The following is a 16,955-nucleotide window of genomic DNA, read 5'->3' as shown; positions in this document are numbered from 1 at the left end:
GTCCCATTGCCAGCCTGCAAGGCCCAGGAGCTGCTGCTGCAGTCCCCCGCCTGAGCTATCCAGGCACAGCCAAGGCCCAGTGAATCCTCTGGGCCCAAGTGTGTGGGCAATGCACTGTCCCTAGTAGGAGCGGGGACCACATGCTGTGCTCTGGAGCCCTGGACAGGACTTAGGGCCCAACTCCAGATCATACACCTCGCAGAAAGTCTAACCACAGATGACCCCCACAGTAGGCACTCCACAAGGAGGCAACATTTCAACTGTGGCTACTCGCTCCTTCTCTTCTAACACCAAACCACATCAGGCTGCGTGATTCTGGCTTTTATTCTGGAATAAAATGAAAATGATCGGAATATAGATCCCCAATGACTCACTCCCCCAAAGCCCAGGGAGCCCGCCCCGAACGCAGCCCCATATGGAGGCGAGGCCCTCTCCCTCTGTGCTGTGCTGAGAGAGGAGCTGCAGGAAGGCGTGGGCAGGGAGGTGGGCGGCAGTCACCTTTTGGGTGCTATAGAAGGGGTCCAGGTCCTCCAGGGGCTCCCCGATGAGCTCTCGGGGTGGGTTGCCATAGAGATCTGGCAGCTTTTTGGAGGCCTGCAGGTCCAGCTGGGGCCGGGGAGCCTCCTCCTCGGGCAGCCCTTCCCGGCTCTCCTGCGAGGCGGCCGAGCCTCGGGCTTGCTTCTCCACCATGCGCTTCTCGATGGCCGCCAGGGACTCCCGGGTGAACCTGCGGAAGCTGCTGGTGCCCCGAGGTAACAGGAAGTCTGCCATATTCTCATCCTGCTTCTGGGGCACAGGCAGTCCTCGCGTGGCCTGTGGGGAAGCCAGAGAACACGGGCTGTGCGGGGGGGAGGGAAAAATGAGGCTTGCAGAGACGGTCCCGGCCACAGTTCCCAACCTCTCCAGAGGCACACCTGGCCGGCGCTGGCCTGGGCAAACCCAACGTCCTCCGGGCTGTGGGCTCTGCGTGGGGACCCGCAGGAGGGTGCCTTTCCCATCCCACTGAGCACATTTGATGGCAAGTAGGCAAGAGTGGCTGTGTCACACACACAAAAGGGAACACCTGCACCTGTGGGTTCCTGAACCAAGCCGACAGACACTTCCCACAAAGGTGCTGACACTCTCTGGACTAGGAGGGACACTCCCTGGGGCAGGGCTGAGACCTGTCATCTTTCCATCCCAGGGCCTTGGCAAGGCTGGTCCTGAACAAATGAATGATGGAAGGCATGATGAAGAATATGTAGGTGAGGGAAGGGCATTAGAAAGTACCCAGTGCCATCCCTCCTCTCAAGCTTGTCCCTTCTATACGAAACCCTGGAGCCTTGTGGAAGGTGACCAGAGGCCTTCTGGGCCAACGCCCAAACACGGGGCTTCTTTTCTTCTGGGCAGATGCAGCCTGGGCGGTGGGGCCAAAGACAGAGTTACTCTGTCTGTCTCCCCGCAGCACCATGTGCATACAGGGGGAGGGTGCCCAGACTTTCCCTGGGGCATGGAGGTGCCAACGTCTGGTAACTGAAGGGGCATCTGTGTCTGCCGAGTGATACCCAGGCAAATGCCACAGGGTTTTGGAAAGAGCAGGGTCACAACTTTGGAGTTGTCGTCCAAACGCTGGCACTGGGTATACACACAAGTGCAGTAATGCCCTGCTGGGAGGGTCCTCCGCAAACCCCCAAGGTGAACATTCTTCCAAAGATGGGAAACTCGGAGCATCTCGGGCTCTTCACCTCTCCACGCGCTCCCCTCTTCCCAAATCCGAACAAATGAGGGCTGATCCCAAGTGAGAGCAGAACCAGAAAACAGTGACCACCATCCACGAGGGTGTCTGACCAGCACACGCACGTGACGCCCAACTGGGAGAATGTGGGCCCCAGTGGCCTCAAATGATCCAGGACCTGGTGTGAACATGCTCTGCCTATGACATGGAGACCAAAGAATGTGCTCCTGACTGTCCCAACAAAACAGGATGTGGTAGGCACAGCTCCTGACTGCAACACCCCCGGGAAGGGGGAGGCAGTATGGCTAATTACCACATCAAACCCAGGAATGGCCGGGCACCAGCTCAAGAGGGCAGGGTGGACACCTGTTGGAGATCTCCGCCAGGACAGAATCCTTTTCCGTCAACCCAAGGCAGACTTTGCCTTGATCTCACTCCTGTGAAACATGTCACCAACGACCCCAGCGATCTGCCACACCGACCCTTGCACACAGCCCTCAAAGGTCCCAGGCCCGGGCCCAGGATTGCTGGGAGGTAGGCACCTGGCCAGGTGACAAGTAAACAGTGAGCAAGCATAACACAGCCAGGCCTCAAAAGGGCACCTCTTGTCTCCAGGGAAGTGCAGCAAGGCAGGTATGAAGGGAAGTCAGAGGAGAGGTCCTAGGACCTAGCACTTTAAGAACCACTCTGTCCTTTGGGATCTTGTTGCTCTGTTTCATTCAAGTCAAGGTAAAGGAACATTTTTGTTAAAAACAGCAGGTTAGGGAGTAGGTTCCCATCTTTTTTTTTTTTTTTTTGAAGATTTTATTTATTTATTTGAAAGAGAGAGACACAGCGAGAGAGGGTACACAAGCAGGGGGAGTGGGAGAGGGAGAAGCAGGCTTCCCACGGAGCAGGGAACCCGACGCGGGGCTTGATCCCAGGACCCTGGGATCATGACCTGAGCTGAAGGCAGACACTTAACGACTGAGCCACCCAGGCGCCCCAGGTTCCCATCTTCTAAAAGCATGTCCCTGTCTAGCTTCCATCTTTGAGCGAACATGAAAAGTGTCTGTGACACTCGTCACCAAAGGTGAATGGTGATTTTTCTTTGCTGGTAAAAATGTGGGTCATGTTACATGTTCTTTTCTGTACTTTTCTTTAGTGCTTGAATTACTTAGGATGATCTTGTATTATTTTTACAAAAACAGTAAAGTCATTAGTCTTTATTGAAAAAAGAAAAAAGAAAAAAAGCCAGCCAGGATGACAACAGCCCTTTGTAGGACAACCCTCTCCACCATCAGCAATCACTAGTCAAGTAAATCAGGAAGCCTCCTCTTTGGTTTGGAATTATTTCCTAAAAATAGTGTTCTCTGTCTCACCGTATCCATCTGTGTCCTGCAAGGGAGACACGTGTATGCCCATGGACATGCAGAGGCTCACCGGTATATACTGGGGTGTGTGTGCATGTGTGTGTATGTGTGAGAGAGAGAGAGAATGTGCATGCACATGCACGCTCACACCTACATATACAACTGTTCTAATACACTTGTTTAAAAATGTGTATTGAAATCAATGATTCATGCAGATTGGCGCACATATTCTAAGTGTATAGGTGGATGAATTTCCGCAAACTAACCACAGCTGGTAACAGCACCCAGGTCAAGAAAAAAATTGTCCCCCGTCCCTCACGCCTGTATTCCCCTCCAGTCGCCAACTACCCTCCCTGGTCAGGGGCAACCACTCTTCCGACTGCCACAGGCAGAGATAGCTTCGCTTGTCTGTAGAGTTCAGGGGTTCCTAACGGCCTTCTGGACGGACGGGAAAGAATTCGGGGCAGGAGGAACTGCTCCTCATTCTTACTAACTTCTAACTGCAGTTGAGCTCTTCCCTCAATTATGAATGCAGGCAGCAAAAATGATAGCGTTAACAGTGCCTGTGACCAATAGAACCTGCTGATATTTTCCTGTTCCGTGACTGGCGCCCCAAGTATCTCATATCATGAATGCTCACTGATACTTCACAATTACAATGCTTGTTAGACCCGCTGTCAGATCTTGTTATTTCACACGTTAATAAAGAAGCAGTGACGTTGGGGGCCTAGGTCTGAGGAAGGGTCTTATCCCCGGTGGTCTCCAGTAGAGCCCCCGAATCCTTGGAACTCTGTGGTTTCTGAAACCAGATGAAGTTCCCCGCTGCTCACCAGCCAGGCAGCCTCAGGTTCCAAAGTAAACCAGTCAAGAGTGTCCTTTGTCTCTAGGCCCGCAGGCGGTGCAGGGTGGGCGGGCAGGATGGATCCGTTTTCTCCCTTGTTCTCTCCCTGCCTGCACCTGGCTTTGGCCTTGCTCTTCCTTTAGCAGCTCAGGGCCCATGCCCTGCCTGTGGCCGAGACTGGCTGAGCGCTGGCTGCAAGGTTTCCGGTGATGCCAGGGTAAGGAGGGCACTCCAGGCTCAGGCCCGGCCATCCCCCGCAGGCCTAGGAAGTCAGGCCCCCAGCTCTCCGGGGAAGGCCCCACCTCTAGCTGGGGAAGAACAGGAGGTCTCAGTCTTGTACAGATCCAACACGTGGGGGAGCCTGGGCCTGATTTGATTCCAAGACCATTCCTCTAGAAGCAGCACCCCCACAAATCTCTCCCCTCGTCCAGGCCAGCTTCTCTGTCTGCATCAGCCCTGCAGCTGCTCCCTGGGCTGGAACGGCTTCTTCCAGCTGACCCCCCGGCCCAGCCCAGTTGCCCCTGTTCTGTGCAGCCTCACTCAAGCTCAAGGGGCCCCCGAACCCATCTTGTCCCAAGTCTATCAGTTTCTGGTTACTGGGGGCATCTCTCCCAAAGTTCTGCTGGCTCCCGAGAGTCCAGTGAAGCAAACTGTGAAGCCTGCTTTTCAAACTGTTTCCTCCCGATCCTTTCCTCTGATACTGGCTACACGCCCCCACCCCCATCCAACATCCCAGCCTCCACTCCCAATGCCACTGCCCAGGGGCAGGCCTCGTCGCCTGGCTGGGGCCATGTTGACCTCACGGCCACTGGCCTCCTCCTTCTTTCCCTGCATCCTGCAGCTCTACCACTCCCTGGCCCAGCCACTTCCGAAGCACGTCCCCGGCCCTGTGCGATGGCAGGGCCACCTCAGGCTCTCCTCACCACCCCACCTTCTCCAGGACACCTTCTACGATTGCCTACCCACACCGACCTCCCCTCTCTGGACATCCAGCCCTTGCCTGCTTCCTGGCCACGGCTGCTGCCTGATAGTCCCTGGGGTGAGTCCAATTTCACCAAACAGCCTGAAAACCCCTTCTTAGGGGAGGGCCGGCTCCCTTCTCCTCTGAGTCTCTGGCCTGTACATACAGGTATTCACAACAGGGTGGAGATGCCGTGAGGGAGAATAGTGACTGTCCACACCAGAAACCGGAGGCCTCGGGACTTGTCCCCTTTTTGTCTCTTCAGCTGGCCTTCAGATTTTCCTGAACATACAGGGCACACAGCTGGTGCTCAATCCATGGGTGGTTACAATGCCATGATGTGCAACACGACCAGAGTGCAGCTGTGGGTACTGTCCAGGGTTGGGGAGTGACGCTCCAGACTTCTCTGGTTTCAGCACTAAGATTCCTGCATCCTGAGAAGCGATACCCTTTGGTCCCAGACAAACCAGAAAGGTCAGTCACCTGAGGGGTGAAGAGGGGCGGGACTCCAGCCTAACCCCTCCTTGCAGAGCTTTCCTGCCTGTTCCCCTCCCGGATCCCAAGGCAGGCGTGCTCCAGCGTCCTGAGTCACCTCTAGCATTTTGGTCGCCTTGGAATCCCAGCCTCTGGAACACAGCATGCAAAGAATATTCTTTGCCATGTAAATTTATGCAAGGCACTCTGTGGAAGTGGTTCCCAGGCTTCCTAGAAAATCTCTACCGCTTCCTCTGCTCCGTGCTCCTCTCTCCCGCCCTGGAGACTCAGCTCCCCTGTGCCCTTGCCCCATGGCCCTGCCTTCCACTGCTCCTCAGTCCTTCAGCAAGAGGCTCAGGGAGAGCATGTGGGTGCCCATGAAGCCAGGGCTCACTCCCCACAGCTGGAGGTGAGGGCAGCAGGAGTGAATTCATTTCTTCCTCGAGGAGAATGAGTTAAAACTAATTAACACCTCAATTCATAGACTCATTTTATTAATCAAATGATTCAGTGAACATGTAATCAGCACCCGCTGGGTACATGGTCCTACAAATGACTTCATAGAACATTTTTCCTCCCAAGGTAATGGATCCTAAATCAACAGGTGATGATGGGGAGATGAGGACGAGCCATCACCAAAGAGACTCCTTGGTGGCTTGTAAGGACATTTCCACTCAGCCTTGCTGAGATGGGCCATGAGGAAATGCCCTGGGCCAGAGAACCCAGCCCTGTGCCCGGTTCTGCTTCCGTCTTTGGCTTCCCTACTTCTCTCTCCGCAAGATCTTCTGTTTCTCTGTGGGATAGGGACTTGGTTAGATTGCCTGGGTAGGACTGGGTCCTGGTCACTTATTGCCATGTGTACTTGGGCAAGTTAGCTGATGTGTTTCCGCCTCAGTTTTCCCATCTGTAAAATGGGGTTAATAATCTGAGGCATAGATCATCAATACTTGCACATGCTCGGCACACAGGAAGTATTTAATGAATGCCAGTTGCTCTCATTACTGTGGTTGTTGTGGTCACTACCCTTTTCCCTACGAGATCCAACTCAGAGGATCCTCCTCTAAAAAACCTGTCTCACTGCCCACCCCAGTCCTCCCTGCCTGGCTGGCCTTCCCTTCTCTGCATTCCCAGCACACTTGCATTCCCATACCCACTTCATCATAGGATGGAAGTGATTTACTTCCACATCTGCCTCTCCCTTCGGCTGTGCCCTGAGCTCCCAAAGCAGTCTGGCCCAGCAGAGGTGCCTCTAAGGGCCCGGTGAATGAATGAATGAGTGCCAGATTAACCTTCCTATTGCCCAGCCACCAACTCATGCTGTGAGCCTGGAGAACAACATCACAAAGCCCCCTTTTTCTGGGCCTTGGTTTTCTTGGCCATGAGCTGGGTGGGCCAATCCAGCAGGATCACATGCTCATGATGTGCCTGGGACAGCTCTAAGTGCTGCTGTGATCACTGTTATTTCATGCTTGCAACAATTCTAGGGAGAGGGGAGGTTATTCTCTGTTTTACAAAGGGAAATTGGATGCTTCGAGGTTAAGTAAGCAAGCCCCAGTCTGTCTGAACCCAGGTCTCACCAAGGCATTACATTACCTCCTACCTCTGCTGGCACAGAGGGTGGGGAGGAAGGGGCAAGGTCGACCTGTGACACGGGCGGGGCATGTCTGTGATCCCCACCACAAAGCTGGGAGTCCTGCCCTGTTGGCCTCCCCCGAGGCTGGTCCTCCGTCTCGGCAGCCTGGCCAGCCGACCTGCCTGTGCCCACGCGTGGGCCACTGCTCCCAGGGAGACCTGGCCGATTTCTGCCAATGCCCAGAGAGTCAGCAGCTTCCCTGTCAGAAATGATTCCCCAGCAGTTTTTCTCTCAAGCTCTGGCTCTGTTGAACTGCCCTGTCCAACAGGGTAGCCACCCAGCCCACGTGGCTACTGACCACTTAGAATGTGGCTAGGGCCCATCCAGAGGTGTATAGTCCACACAGATTTTGGAGGCTTCTTATGGTAAAGAATGTCAACTATTTCATTATTAACTTTTAAACACTGATCATAATTTACGCTGATAATGTTTTGGATATACCAGGTTAAATGAAATGCTAAAATTAATCTCACTTGTTTCTTTTGACTTTTTAAAATGTGGCTACTAGAAAATTTTAAGTTGCATATGTGACTCGCATGTGTAGTTTGCGTTATATCTCTATTGGATGGCTTTCCCTCCCTGCCGCTGGGCCCTAAACCCTTACAGAGTTCCACCTGCTTTGGGCTGGGCCTCAGGCTAGCCTGGGGGAGGGGAGAGAAACGGAGCGGGGGGGGGGGGGGGGGCGCGGGTTGAAGAAGAGTTGTCTTCAGCAGCCCAGAAAGTGGCCACCCTGGTTTGGGGCAGTGGCTGTGGGTGGTTGTGCAGGCTCGAGCCACAGGTTGGGATGAGGGTGGGGGAGAGGGGGAAGTGGGAGGGGTGGACAGCATCCCTCCAGCCCAGGCAATTATGGGCACAGTCCTGGCTCTCCCAGGGTAACAGCTTGGACAAAGGCTCAGTGGGGGTTCCAGCTGGTGCTCGTGGCCTGTGCATTCAGGTCCTTGCTCCCAGATCAAAGGCACATTGGCATGTCCTTGTGCAGGGCCTCAGCTAACCGGCTCCCTGCAGGCTCCACTCCTCTGAGGCTGCACAGGCATTAACTCTGTCTAGTCCGGAGCCCGATCTTTGGGGAGGACGATCCCGAGGGGGCTTTCCTTCTCCAGTCTGGATCCCAGCCCCCAGCAATCTGGGGAAGTCCTGCAGAATTCCACCCCCCAATCCCTTCTGGAGGCGAACACGCCCACCCCAGAAGCCAGGGATGCCCTCATTTACATGCATTTGCATCTCATTTATTCCAACACTCGGGCTGAAGCTGAGGCTAATTCAGCTGACAAGAAAACCCCACCCGCTTGCACTGCCTAAGTGATTCCCCAGGCAGGATAAAATGGGGTCCCTGAGACCAGGCCCCTCCCTCTGGGGTAGGAGCTGAGGGGAGAGCTGGAATGGGGTGGGGGCACCTTTGTCTTGAGCCCTGGATTCAGCCAAAACCCCTGTTTTTTCAAACTCCTCCTTCCTCACAGTAGGGACAGGGCCCTCTGGGGGCTTGGAAGCGGCTCATTCATCTCAAGTTCCCTGGTGTTGCTGGTGCCAGGTCAGGGAAACCGCAACCCCCCCAGGTCATTCAGGGCCCCCTCCACAGGGCGCCTGACATTCTCCTCCCTCAAGGCCCGAGTCTGCCTTGTAAACCTGTTTATTGCCCCATGTACAAAGGGTCTGTAATGTTATGCTGGGGTGCTGAAATTAAGGCCCAGGGCTGCCTAGGGGCCCCGGGTCTCCAGGATGGGGGCCTGGAGAATCCACTATGCGACCACAGAACTCAGAAGTCAGAGAGCTGGCTCAGTCAGTCAGGGCACTGCTGCCTCAGACCGTGGGCCATCTATACCCACACACTACACACAGTCGGGCCAGAAAGGTGTCCACCTGTGGCCCAGGAAGCACCCAGAGGGCACACAGGTGCCCACGAGACAGCAATCAGCATCCTAAGTCTCTAGCCCAGTTTCTTCCAACTCATTCTTCTCAACACCGGGGCTAAAAAAAAAAAAAAAAAAAGGTTTCGCAGGGGAATTGTGCACTGATGCCATGGCAACCAAAGCATTAATGGAGCACCTACTGTTTGCACAGAGGGAGACAGAAGTGCCCTAGAGAAACCTGGGAGGCTTAGGGTCCCTTAGCCCCCGGAGAGAGAGAAGCCAATCCACCCATACACAAAATCCATGCCACAACAGTGTCCATGAGACAGTATGGGCACATCTGCAATCCTTTCCCCCGATATGCACAGATTTTAAAGATAGTGAACATTCCCACCACTCCAGAAAGTTCCCTAGTGTCCCCTTCCGGTCAACTTTTCTGATTTCTATCACCATAGATTAGTTTGGCTTGTTCTAGAACTTCGCATATATACAAGCATACTGTATGGACTGTTTGCGTCAAATGTTCCTGCTCGACATAATGCTTCTGAGACTTTTACTTTGCATTTGTCGGTGACTGCCATCCGAGTTCCCTTTCAATGCACTGTGACCACACATGACCCAGCTGGGGACACGTCCTTAACTCAATCATAAAAGGCGAGGACTGGAAAGGACCCGAAGTCCAGCTATCTCTGGGGACAGCCGCCCCCGGGGGATCCTTAGGGAGTATTTTTCTCTCCTTCCCTCAGACATTTCCTGAAACAGAAACTCAGCAATTATACATCTAACAGGCACCCAGCTCAGCAAGCGAGTGGGGGCTTTCCCTGGGTTTCCACTTTTGTTAGCAACTAGCTGTCGCTTTATTTAACTGGCAGTCTGTGCTGCACCCGACCCACCGCGGTGGTGGCGGCGGCAAAGGCGGCGGGGTTGATGCTGCAAATGGCCGACCCAGGTCCTGTGCCTTCTTTCGCTCGACTCTGGCTGTGGTGGGCAGGCCTCTGGCCCTCTGCCTCCCCGTACCCCCACACCAGCTGGGTGTCCTCTGGTTGGGGGTGGTGGGGGTAGACTCAGGGGCTGGGGTTCTTCCCAGGGCTGGGTCCCGAGGCAGGCAGCCTTGCTGGGCAGCAGAGGATAGGCACTTTGGCTCAGAGGGGCTCTTTGGACCCCTTCCCTGCTACTGGCCCCGGTCGATGAGGCTGGGGCTTTGATGGCCACGCAGGAAGTATTGATGGGGCCGGGCCGGTCCCTCCCATGGTCTGATGTCCCCCCCCCACCCCCCCCCCCGGCCCATCTTAGTTCTCCCAGCCCGGCCAGATGGAGGGATGGCTAATGCAGACCGAGGACTGAAATCAGCGCCTCCAGCCAAACCTCTCCCTGCCCTGCCATCCCTTTGAACGCTGCCTCTTGAGCCAGGCCCTTCCTTCACACAGGACTTCGAGGAATCAATACCCGCCAGAAAGGCATTTACCACCCTCTTGATGCCAGGAAGAGCCTTTCTTCTGTTCAAAATCCTTTCCCAGAAAGCACGGGGGCTGCCTGGGCAAGGCCTGGGTGGGGCCAGGGCAACGAGGCCTCGAGCTTAGCGCCGCCCCTGTGCCCGAGTGACCTTGAGCCCAGAGGCTGACCAGCACTACCCCCCACCCCCCCCCCCCGCCTCCAGGGCTGTAAGGCGGGGAGCACACGTCCCGGGGATGACCACGGCGGGATCTCCAAGTGGGTGAGGGACCTTCCCGTGCCCACCCAGCTGCCAGGAGAGTGGCTCTGTCCTTTCACTTGCTTAACACCCTTGTGGGGGTGCGACTTCCCACTGCCTCCCTGGAGATTTAGTCAGAAGAAACTGAAGAGGAGAAAGAAAGAAGTGAACTCCAGCTGCAGGGCATAAATGCTCTCTTCCCACAACCGGCCCGCAAGTGCAGTCTGATCCCTCTCGCTTCTCCCAAATTCTGTGCATCTGCCATGGCTGGGCTCTCTAATCCCACCTCCTCCAGGCACCCTCCCCTGGCAGCTCTGGGCCACACTGACCTCCATCGGTGTGTGTGTGTGTGTGTGTGTGTGTGTGTGTGTGTGCGCGCGCGCGTACCCACGGGCACGTGCATGCTGAGGCCCCAACTCCAACCATCCATCTCCTCTGTCCTGAGCAGCCTGTGCTCTGGCCCTGAGGGTCCTTGGTATACTTTTCTGCCTATCCAGAGTAGTAAACAGAGTGAAGAATGGACAAAAGAGACTCATAGAACTGGCCCACTGGACTCTAGCTTCAATAACCACTAAATTTTCTGTTGGGCTTGGGGCATACCAGATCCTCCTCCAGGAAATGAAGTTGGAGGTGGGGACGCTGTGGGTACCCAGCTCCCCAGCCCATGGCCATGACTCTGCAGGGATGGGGTGAGGGTGGTCTGGCAGGGGAGGTGACACAAGTTTCAAAGAGTCCATGAGTCACATGGCTCCAGTGCTGAGCCCGCTGTGGTGCTTGCCCCGGAAAAGCCTGCTCCTGGACTCCCTCCCCCATTTGAGGGTCCCTGGCCCCAAGAATTGACGTGGGGTCTCTACAGATAGCACCCATTCCATATTGACCATCTTAAAAAGACACGGTATGTTCTAGGCCCACGGAGAGAAGAGTTGTGTCTAAAAATAGTCTCATGCCCAGGAACCACTGCCAACCCCAGGCAGGGGTATAAGCCGTGCATAACAGAAGGGGCAGTGTGAAGGGGGCAGATGATGGAAAGGGTGGCAGTTGGAAACTGAGGCACGGAACCTCTCCATCTCCACCTCATTCTCTCTGCTCTGGCCACAGAAGCCAACCATGCCTCAGGAGCTTGTCACTGCCTCAGGGCCTTTGCACTTGCAGGTTCCTCTTTATAAGACATTCTTTCTCCAGATTTCCTCTGGATTGGTTCTCCCCTGTGTTGTTGTTGTTATTTTTTAGATTTATTTGTTTGAGAGAGAGAGGGCGTGCACCTGTGAATGGGCAGCAGGACAGAGGGAGAGAATCTCTCTCTCTCTCAGACTCCCAGACTCAGACTCCCCACTGAGTGCAGAGCCCTACAAGGGGTTCAATGCAGGGCTTGACGCTGGGCTCGATCTCATGACGCATGAGATCTCACGACGAGTCGGCTGCTTAAGCAACTGAGCCACCCAGGCGCCCCTGGTTCTTTCTTGTGATTCAGGTCTCAGTTCAGTTCCCTCCTTCAAGAGGCCTTCCCTGTCCAGCCAGTCTTGGGTCACTCCTGTTTCATCATCCTGTTTTACTTCCTTCATAGCCCTGGTCATGATCTAAAATTACCTTCTGTATCTATTTGGTTAGTGGTATCCAGTCTGTCTTTCCCCAATAGTATGTAAACGTCATGAGATCAGTTACTGAATCTGAATTGTACACCTTCTAGAATCTTCTACGGCACAGAGTAGATGCTGAATGTCCTATCCAGGCTCTCCCCCACCACTCCAAGCTGAACTCTGCCTCAGACCGCCACCTCAGGCCAGTCTGGGGTGGCAGAAGGGAGTGGGCATCCAGTCCTGGCTTACTCTGTAAACCCCCACGCCTGCTCTGCTCTCTGCAGCGTCCAGCCTCTGTCCACAGGCTGCCCCCAGGCTTCATCCCTTCCCCTCTCTCTGCCTCCTTCATAGACTTTGCCACAGGAGTTCTCCCCTAACCCTTCTACTCCTGGGTATCTGCTCTAGATGACCTCAATGTGCCTCTAAACACTGCTTTCTGGAACACTTTTCTCTTCTCACAGCAAGACCTTCTGCCCCTTCCTGTCCCTCGCCCCCAGGAGGAATCACAGTTCCTGCCATCAAAATCCCCCTCTGAGGCACAACTTCAACTCAGACCTCTGGCTGCTCACTGTGAGGAAAAGTATTTTTCCCATAAGTACTGCCCATGGGTGCACCGCATGGACACGCATGCCTAGGGTCCCCTTTGGGCTCTCCCTACAACGCCCCCTTGACTCCACCCTGGCCAGCTTCCCTCTATTTCCTTCCTCCCTCTTAAACCATCAAACTCTTGCAAAGAGCTGTCTACACATGCTGTCTCCACATCCTCACCTCCTGCTCACTCCTGAACCTACTCCAAACTGCCTCCATTCTCACCAATCCATTCATTCATTCATTCATTCATTCATTCATTCAACAACCGTCTGTGCTGGGAACCACATTCTGTAGGTGTTAAGGAAGTTTCTGTTGCCAGGGGCCACCAGCACCCTCACTGTTGCTCAATCTAATGGACACTTGTTTTAAAATTATGCGTTCTTCTTGATCTACGCATGAACTTCTCAGAACGCATCCTCTTCAGTCTCAGCAGAAAGAAAAGAAACAGAAGACTCCCCTTCCTCCAGGACATGCTCTCTCCTTGCTTTCTGTGACACCTCCCACTCCTGGCTCGCCTCCCACCTCTCTGACTGCTCCTTATCAGCCTCCTTTGCAGACTTCTTCGGCCTCGATTGTTGGAACAGACCTCAGGGCTCTGGACCAACCCTGTTCCCTTGCACCCTCTACTCCACATTAGGATCACCTGGGTGCTTTCAAAATTTCTGATGCCCAGGCCTCACCCTGGAGTCCAGTGAATTAGAACCTCGGGAGGTGGAGCCCGGGCATACGTTTTTTTAAATTTATTTTTCAATTTTTAAAAGCTCTCCAAGTGATGCTAATGTGGCCAGGCTTGAGGACCACTGGTCTGCACTCTTGCTGGACAATCTAATTCACTGCCATGGCTCCCATGGCCAGCCTCTGCAGACGATTCCAAGTTTCCACCTCCAGCCCCGGTTTCCTGCCTGAACACTGGACCCTCCCCTCCAACTGACTGCTGGATGTTGGCATCTCTCTCTGGAAGTTCTAACGGTTCCAATCAGAACCCCGAAACATCTGTCACTTCTCCTTTGTTCTTTATCAAGCTTGCCAACCTAAACTTCACTCTCACAGTGTGGTAGGGCGGTGGGGACTCTCACTTAATGAGCAATCAAAGTTAGGGATGTAAGAAGTGGCGTGACCCCGAACAGAGAAGAAAGTTGGGATGCCACAGGTTCCACCACCTGTGGTGACCCTACTGTTCTTCTCCTTCAACTGAAAGACTTCTGACAGCACTCATGGTCTTCACTGGCAGGGGAATATAGCCTACAACAGAAATACTGACACCTGGGCTCAAACCCAAGGCCTGCTACTTAGTCGATGTGTGACAATGAGTGAGCTATTTGACCTTTCTGGGCCTTCAGTTTTGCCCCCTGCAATACTACCATTAGTATGGTCCCACCTCCCGGGTTGAGGCAAAGATCCATGAGATGAGCCTTATAAAGTGACTAGTGCCATGCCTGGCTGACAGAAAGCACTCGGTGAATGTTAGCTATTTTTAGTACCATTACTGAGGATAAATTCCCAATTCCTGAGTAGAGCTCACAAGGGCCCCCGTGACTGTGACCTTGGCTTTAGCTGCTGCTCTTTCCCTCCCTCACACCATGAGACCCAACGGGTCGCTGAACTAACAAGTGTGTTGTTTCACAAATCTGCGCCGTACATGCTGGTCCTGATGGCTAGACTGCAACTTCTCCATCTAGAAAACTCCTATTCATCCTTCAAAACCCATGTGGATGGTTATTTTTGTTAGAGAGATACTCTTGATTCCTTTGGCTGAAGGTAATCATTCCTCTTTCAAGTGGGCTAAGGAGCCACACTTCTATCACTGCCTATCTTTCCAATAACTTTCCCAAGGGTCAGCGGGAACTAGCCTCCTGTGAACAGAACAGAAACTGCCATTGACCACTGTCCCAGGATGTTCCCAGGACTCCCTTCCGGGATTGCTTGGGCACCAGCCTTCTCTGCTCCACAACTCCCAGCTGTGTCTGGTGCTTCCCACCACTCCTGCGAGCTCGGTCTTCAAGCCGAGGTGAGTCAATCCTGGAACTTTTCGAGAGGAGCTTTGATCACCACACAGAGACGGGCCAAGCACCCCAGAGGCACAGCAGCTGCCCGGGCCACATGGGGCAGAATGCTGGTTCTCGGCATCCCAGAGCCTGTTCCCTTTCTGCTCAGATCCTCTTTGGTCAGTCCTAGGTCATTTTGGCCCCCAGGAAGTAGTTCTCGAGGAATCTTCATCCTGAGTGGTGCACCAAATCTACTGACTCTCTAGATGACCTTGGATAAGTCCTTGACCCACTCTCAGCCTCAGTTTCCTCCTGTCCAATGTGGCAGTGATGACAGGAGTAGATTAAAAGTTCAATGGGTCTCATTTCGGCATAGGGCTGGACATTCTAGCATCAAATCTGTGTTCCACAGTCTGGCTGTCCCCTGACCCTCCCCTCCCGATGCTCCTGTGACTGCAGCATGGTTTGAGCTATCAGCCTGTGCCACCCTCATTCTGCCTTCCAGCTCCATTACCACCCACTCACGTGCACCTGCCCAATTCCAACTGGGAGGAGTTGAGGGCGAGGAGATGGAGTTGAGGACAGCTGCAAGGGCCTGGGCTCCCAGTGGCCTGGGCCTCTGCTACGCCGGGTCCCTTTAGATCCTGAGGGGTTTGTTGGGAATCAGGGAGAGGGCTGAAGCGCTGCCACATGGTGGGGGTCATATGGTGTCCCTGTCTCCACCGCGCTGTCCAGGCTCACCGAGGAAGGGGACTAGGGTCTCAGCAGGAGGTGGGGAGACAACTGGGGGGGATGAAATGCCAGCCCAGGACCCTAAGAGGAGACTCATCCTGCTCTCCTGGGACTGGTCTCAAGGCTCTAAGGAGAGAAGATTGACTCCTGCCCCAATCTCAGCCATGGCTTCCTAATTCATCAGTGCACTGGCCTCCAACAGGTGTTTGCAAGGCGGGCCTATGGCCAGGGCCTTGTCCCCAGCATCCCCCCCATCCCCCCACCCTCCCCCCGCCCACCACGGCTCTCCACACCTCCGGCCTCCACAAGGCTAGGCACAACCACTTCCTCCCCGTGCCACCAAATAAATGATCAAATAACACAGGATGAAAGCCACCTCCCTCCCGTCAAGGCGAGTGGATCTGCCCGGGTCAGAGCGAGAGCGAGGAGGGCAGAGAACTCTCTCCAATTCCAGCGCACAGAGATCTCCCTTGTTGAGAACACAAGGAGATCTCTCCTCCTTCAAGGCGCACAGAGATCAAATGCGGCCCCGTTAGGGCGTCAGAGGGCAGAGATCTCTCCGTGGTCGAAGCGCGCAGAGATAGAACACATTTAGATCTCTGCCCCCTCAGGGCGCAGAGATCTTTCCCAGGTCAGGACGGGCAGCGATCCGGTCCCAGAGAAGACACCCCTAGAGGACCGCTCAGTGGGGCCCAGAGAAAGGGGGTGATTGGCCCCCTCCCCCATTCCCAGCCCTTCTCGGTCGGCTCCCCGGCTTTCTGGAACCACACTCACTGCGCGCCTAGTCGCCGCTCTGACCTTGGGGTCTCCGGCCTCGGGAATCCGGGTCCCAATCCCACACCCTCCCGGAGCCTGCGCCAGGGTCGGCCGGGAAGCCGGGGCCGCAGCTCCTCCTCCCCTGGCCCTCGACAGCGCACCGGGAAACCCGGAAGGAAAGAGGTGGGGAGGGGGCGCACGGCGATTACAGACGTCCCCCTCCCCCCCGGGGAATCCCCTCTAGCCCGGCGGTTCTGCACCTTTTCTTCTCCCCCTACCAGCCTCGGGGGCAGCGATGGGGGAGGGAACTGCCGGGCGCACCCGGGGCAGGGGAGGGGGTGCGCAGAGGCTGGAGGCTCCGACCCTCGGGGAGAGGAAAGTTGGGCGGCGGCAGGCGGAGGGGGCTCCGGCCGGGCCGGGGCTCCCGGGCGCGGGGGCGCTCGCTCACCTGCTGGTCCCCCGGCCCGGGCCCCGGGATGGGCGGCTGAGGCTCGGCGCGGACTCGGCTCGGCGCGGGGTTCGGGGCACTGGGCGCAGGCTCAGCGGCCCCGGGGGCGCGATCCCCGCATCCCACGGGCGCCGCCGCCGTCTCGGCTCCGCCGTTCCGCTCGGGCTCCGGGGCTCGGCGGGCGGCGCGGGCTCGGGCTGGGGGCGGGGTCGGGGGCGGGCCCCGCCTGGGCTCGGCCTGGGGCTTGGGGCCCCGGGCTGGCTCCGCCCCAGAGCGACGCGCCCCGGACTCCGCACGTGGCGCTCCGCCCGCTCAGAGGGTGAACCCTTGGGCACCCGCCGGGGCGCACACCCC

At 55.6% G+C, this 16,955-nt stretch overlaps 1 protein-coding gene across 7 annotated transcripts in view; it reads right to left on the bottom strand.

Annotated features, from left to right (window-relative positions):
- Nucleotides 1-16,739, bottom strand: part of SCN5A (sodium voltage-gated channel alpha subunit 5) — a 97,300-nt gene extending 80,561 nt beyond the window's left edge. For 6 of the 7 annotated variants that reach the window (XM_073901877.1, XM_073901891.1, XM_073901868.1 and 3 more), the window contains exons 1-2: nt 16,602-16,739; nt 499-813 (exon numbers count right to left, since the gene is read on the bottom strand). In XM_073901877.1, the coding sequence (XP_073757978.1) occupies nt 499-771 (273 nt within the window). In that variant the 5' untranslated portion in view covers nt 772-813; nt 16,602-16,739. Of the gene's footprint in view, nt 1-498; nt 839-16,601 lie in introns of all 7 variants that reach the window. The other variant, XM_073901874.1, reaches the window with a different exon arrangement.
- Nucleotides 16,740-16,955: the final 216 nt, after the last annotated feature.

The sequence above is a fragment of the Callorhinus ursinus genome, unplaced genomic scaffold, assembly GCF_003265705.2.
Source record: "Callorhinus ursinus isolate GAN/ISIS: 27379988/994484 unplaced genomic scaffold, GSC_fseal_2.0 scaffold1, whole genome shotgun sequence".
Lineage (NCBI taxonomy): Eukaryota > Metazoa > Chordata > Mammalia > Carnivora > Otariidae > Callorhinus > Callorhinus ursinus.
Note: the sequence above shows the minus strand (reverse complement) of the source record. Positions and strands in the feature narration are given on the sequence as shown.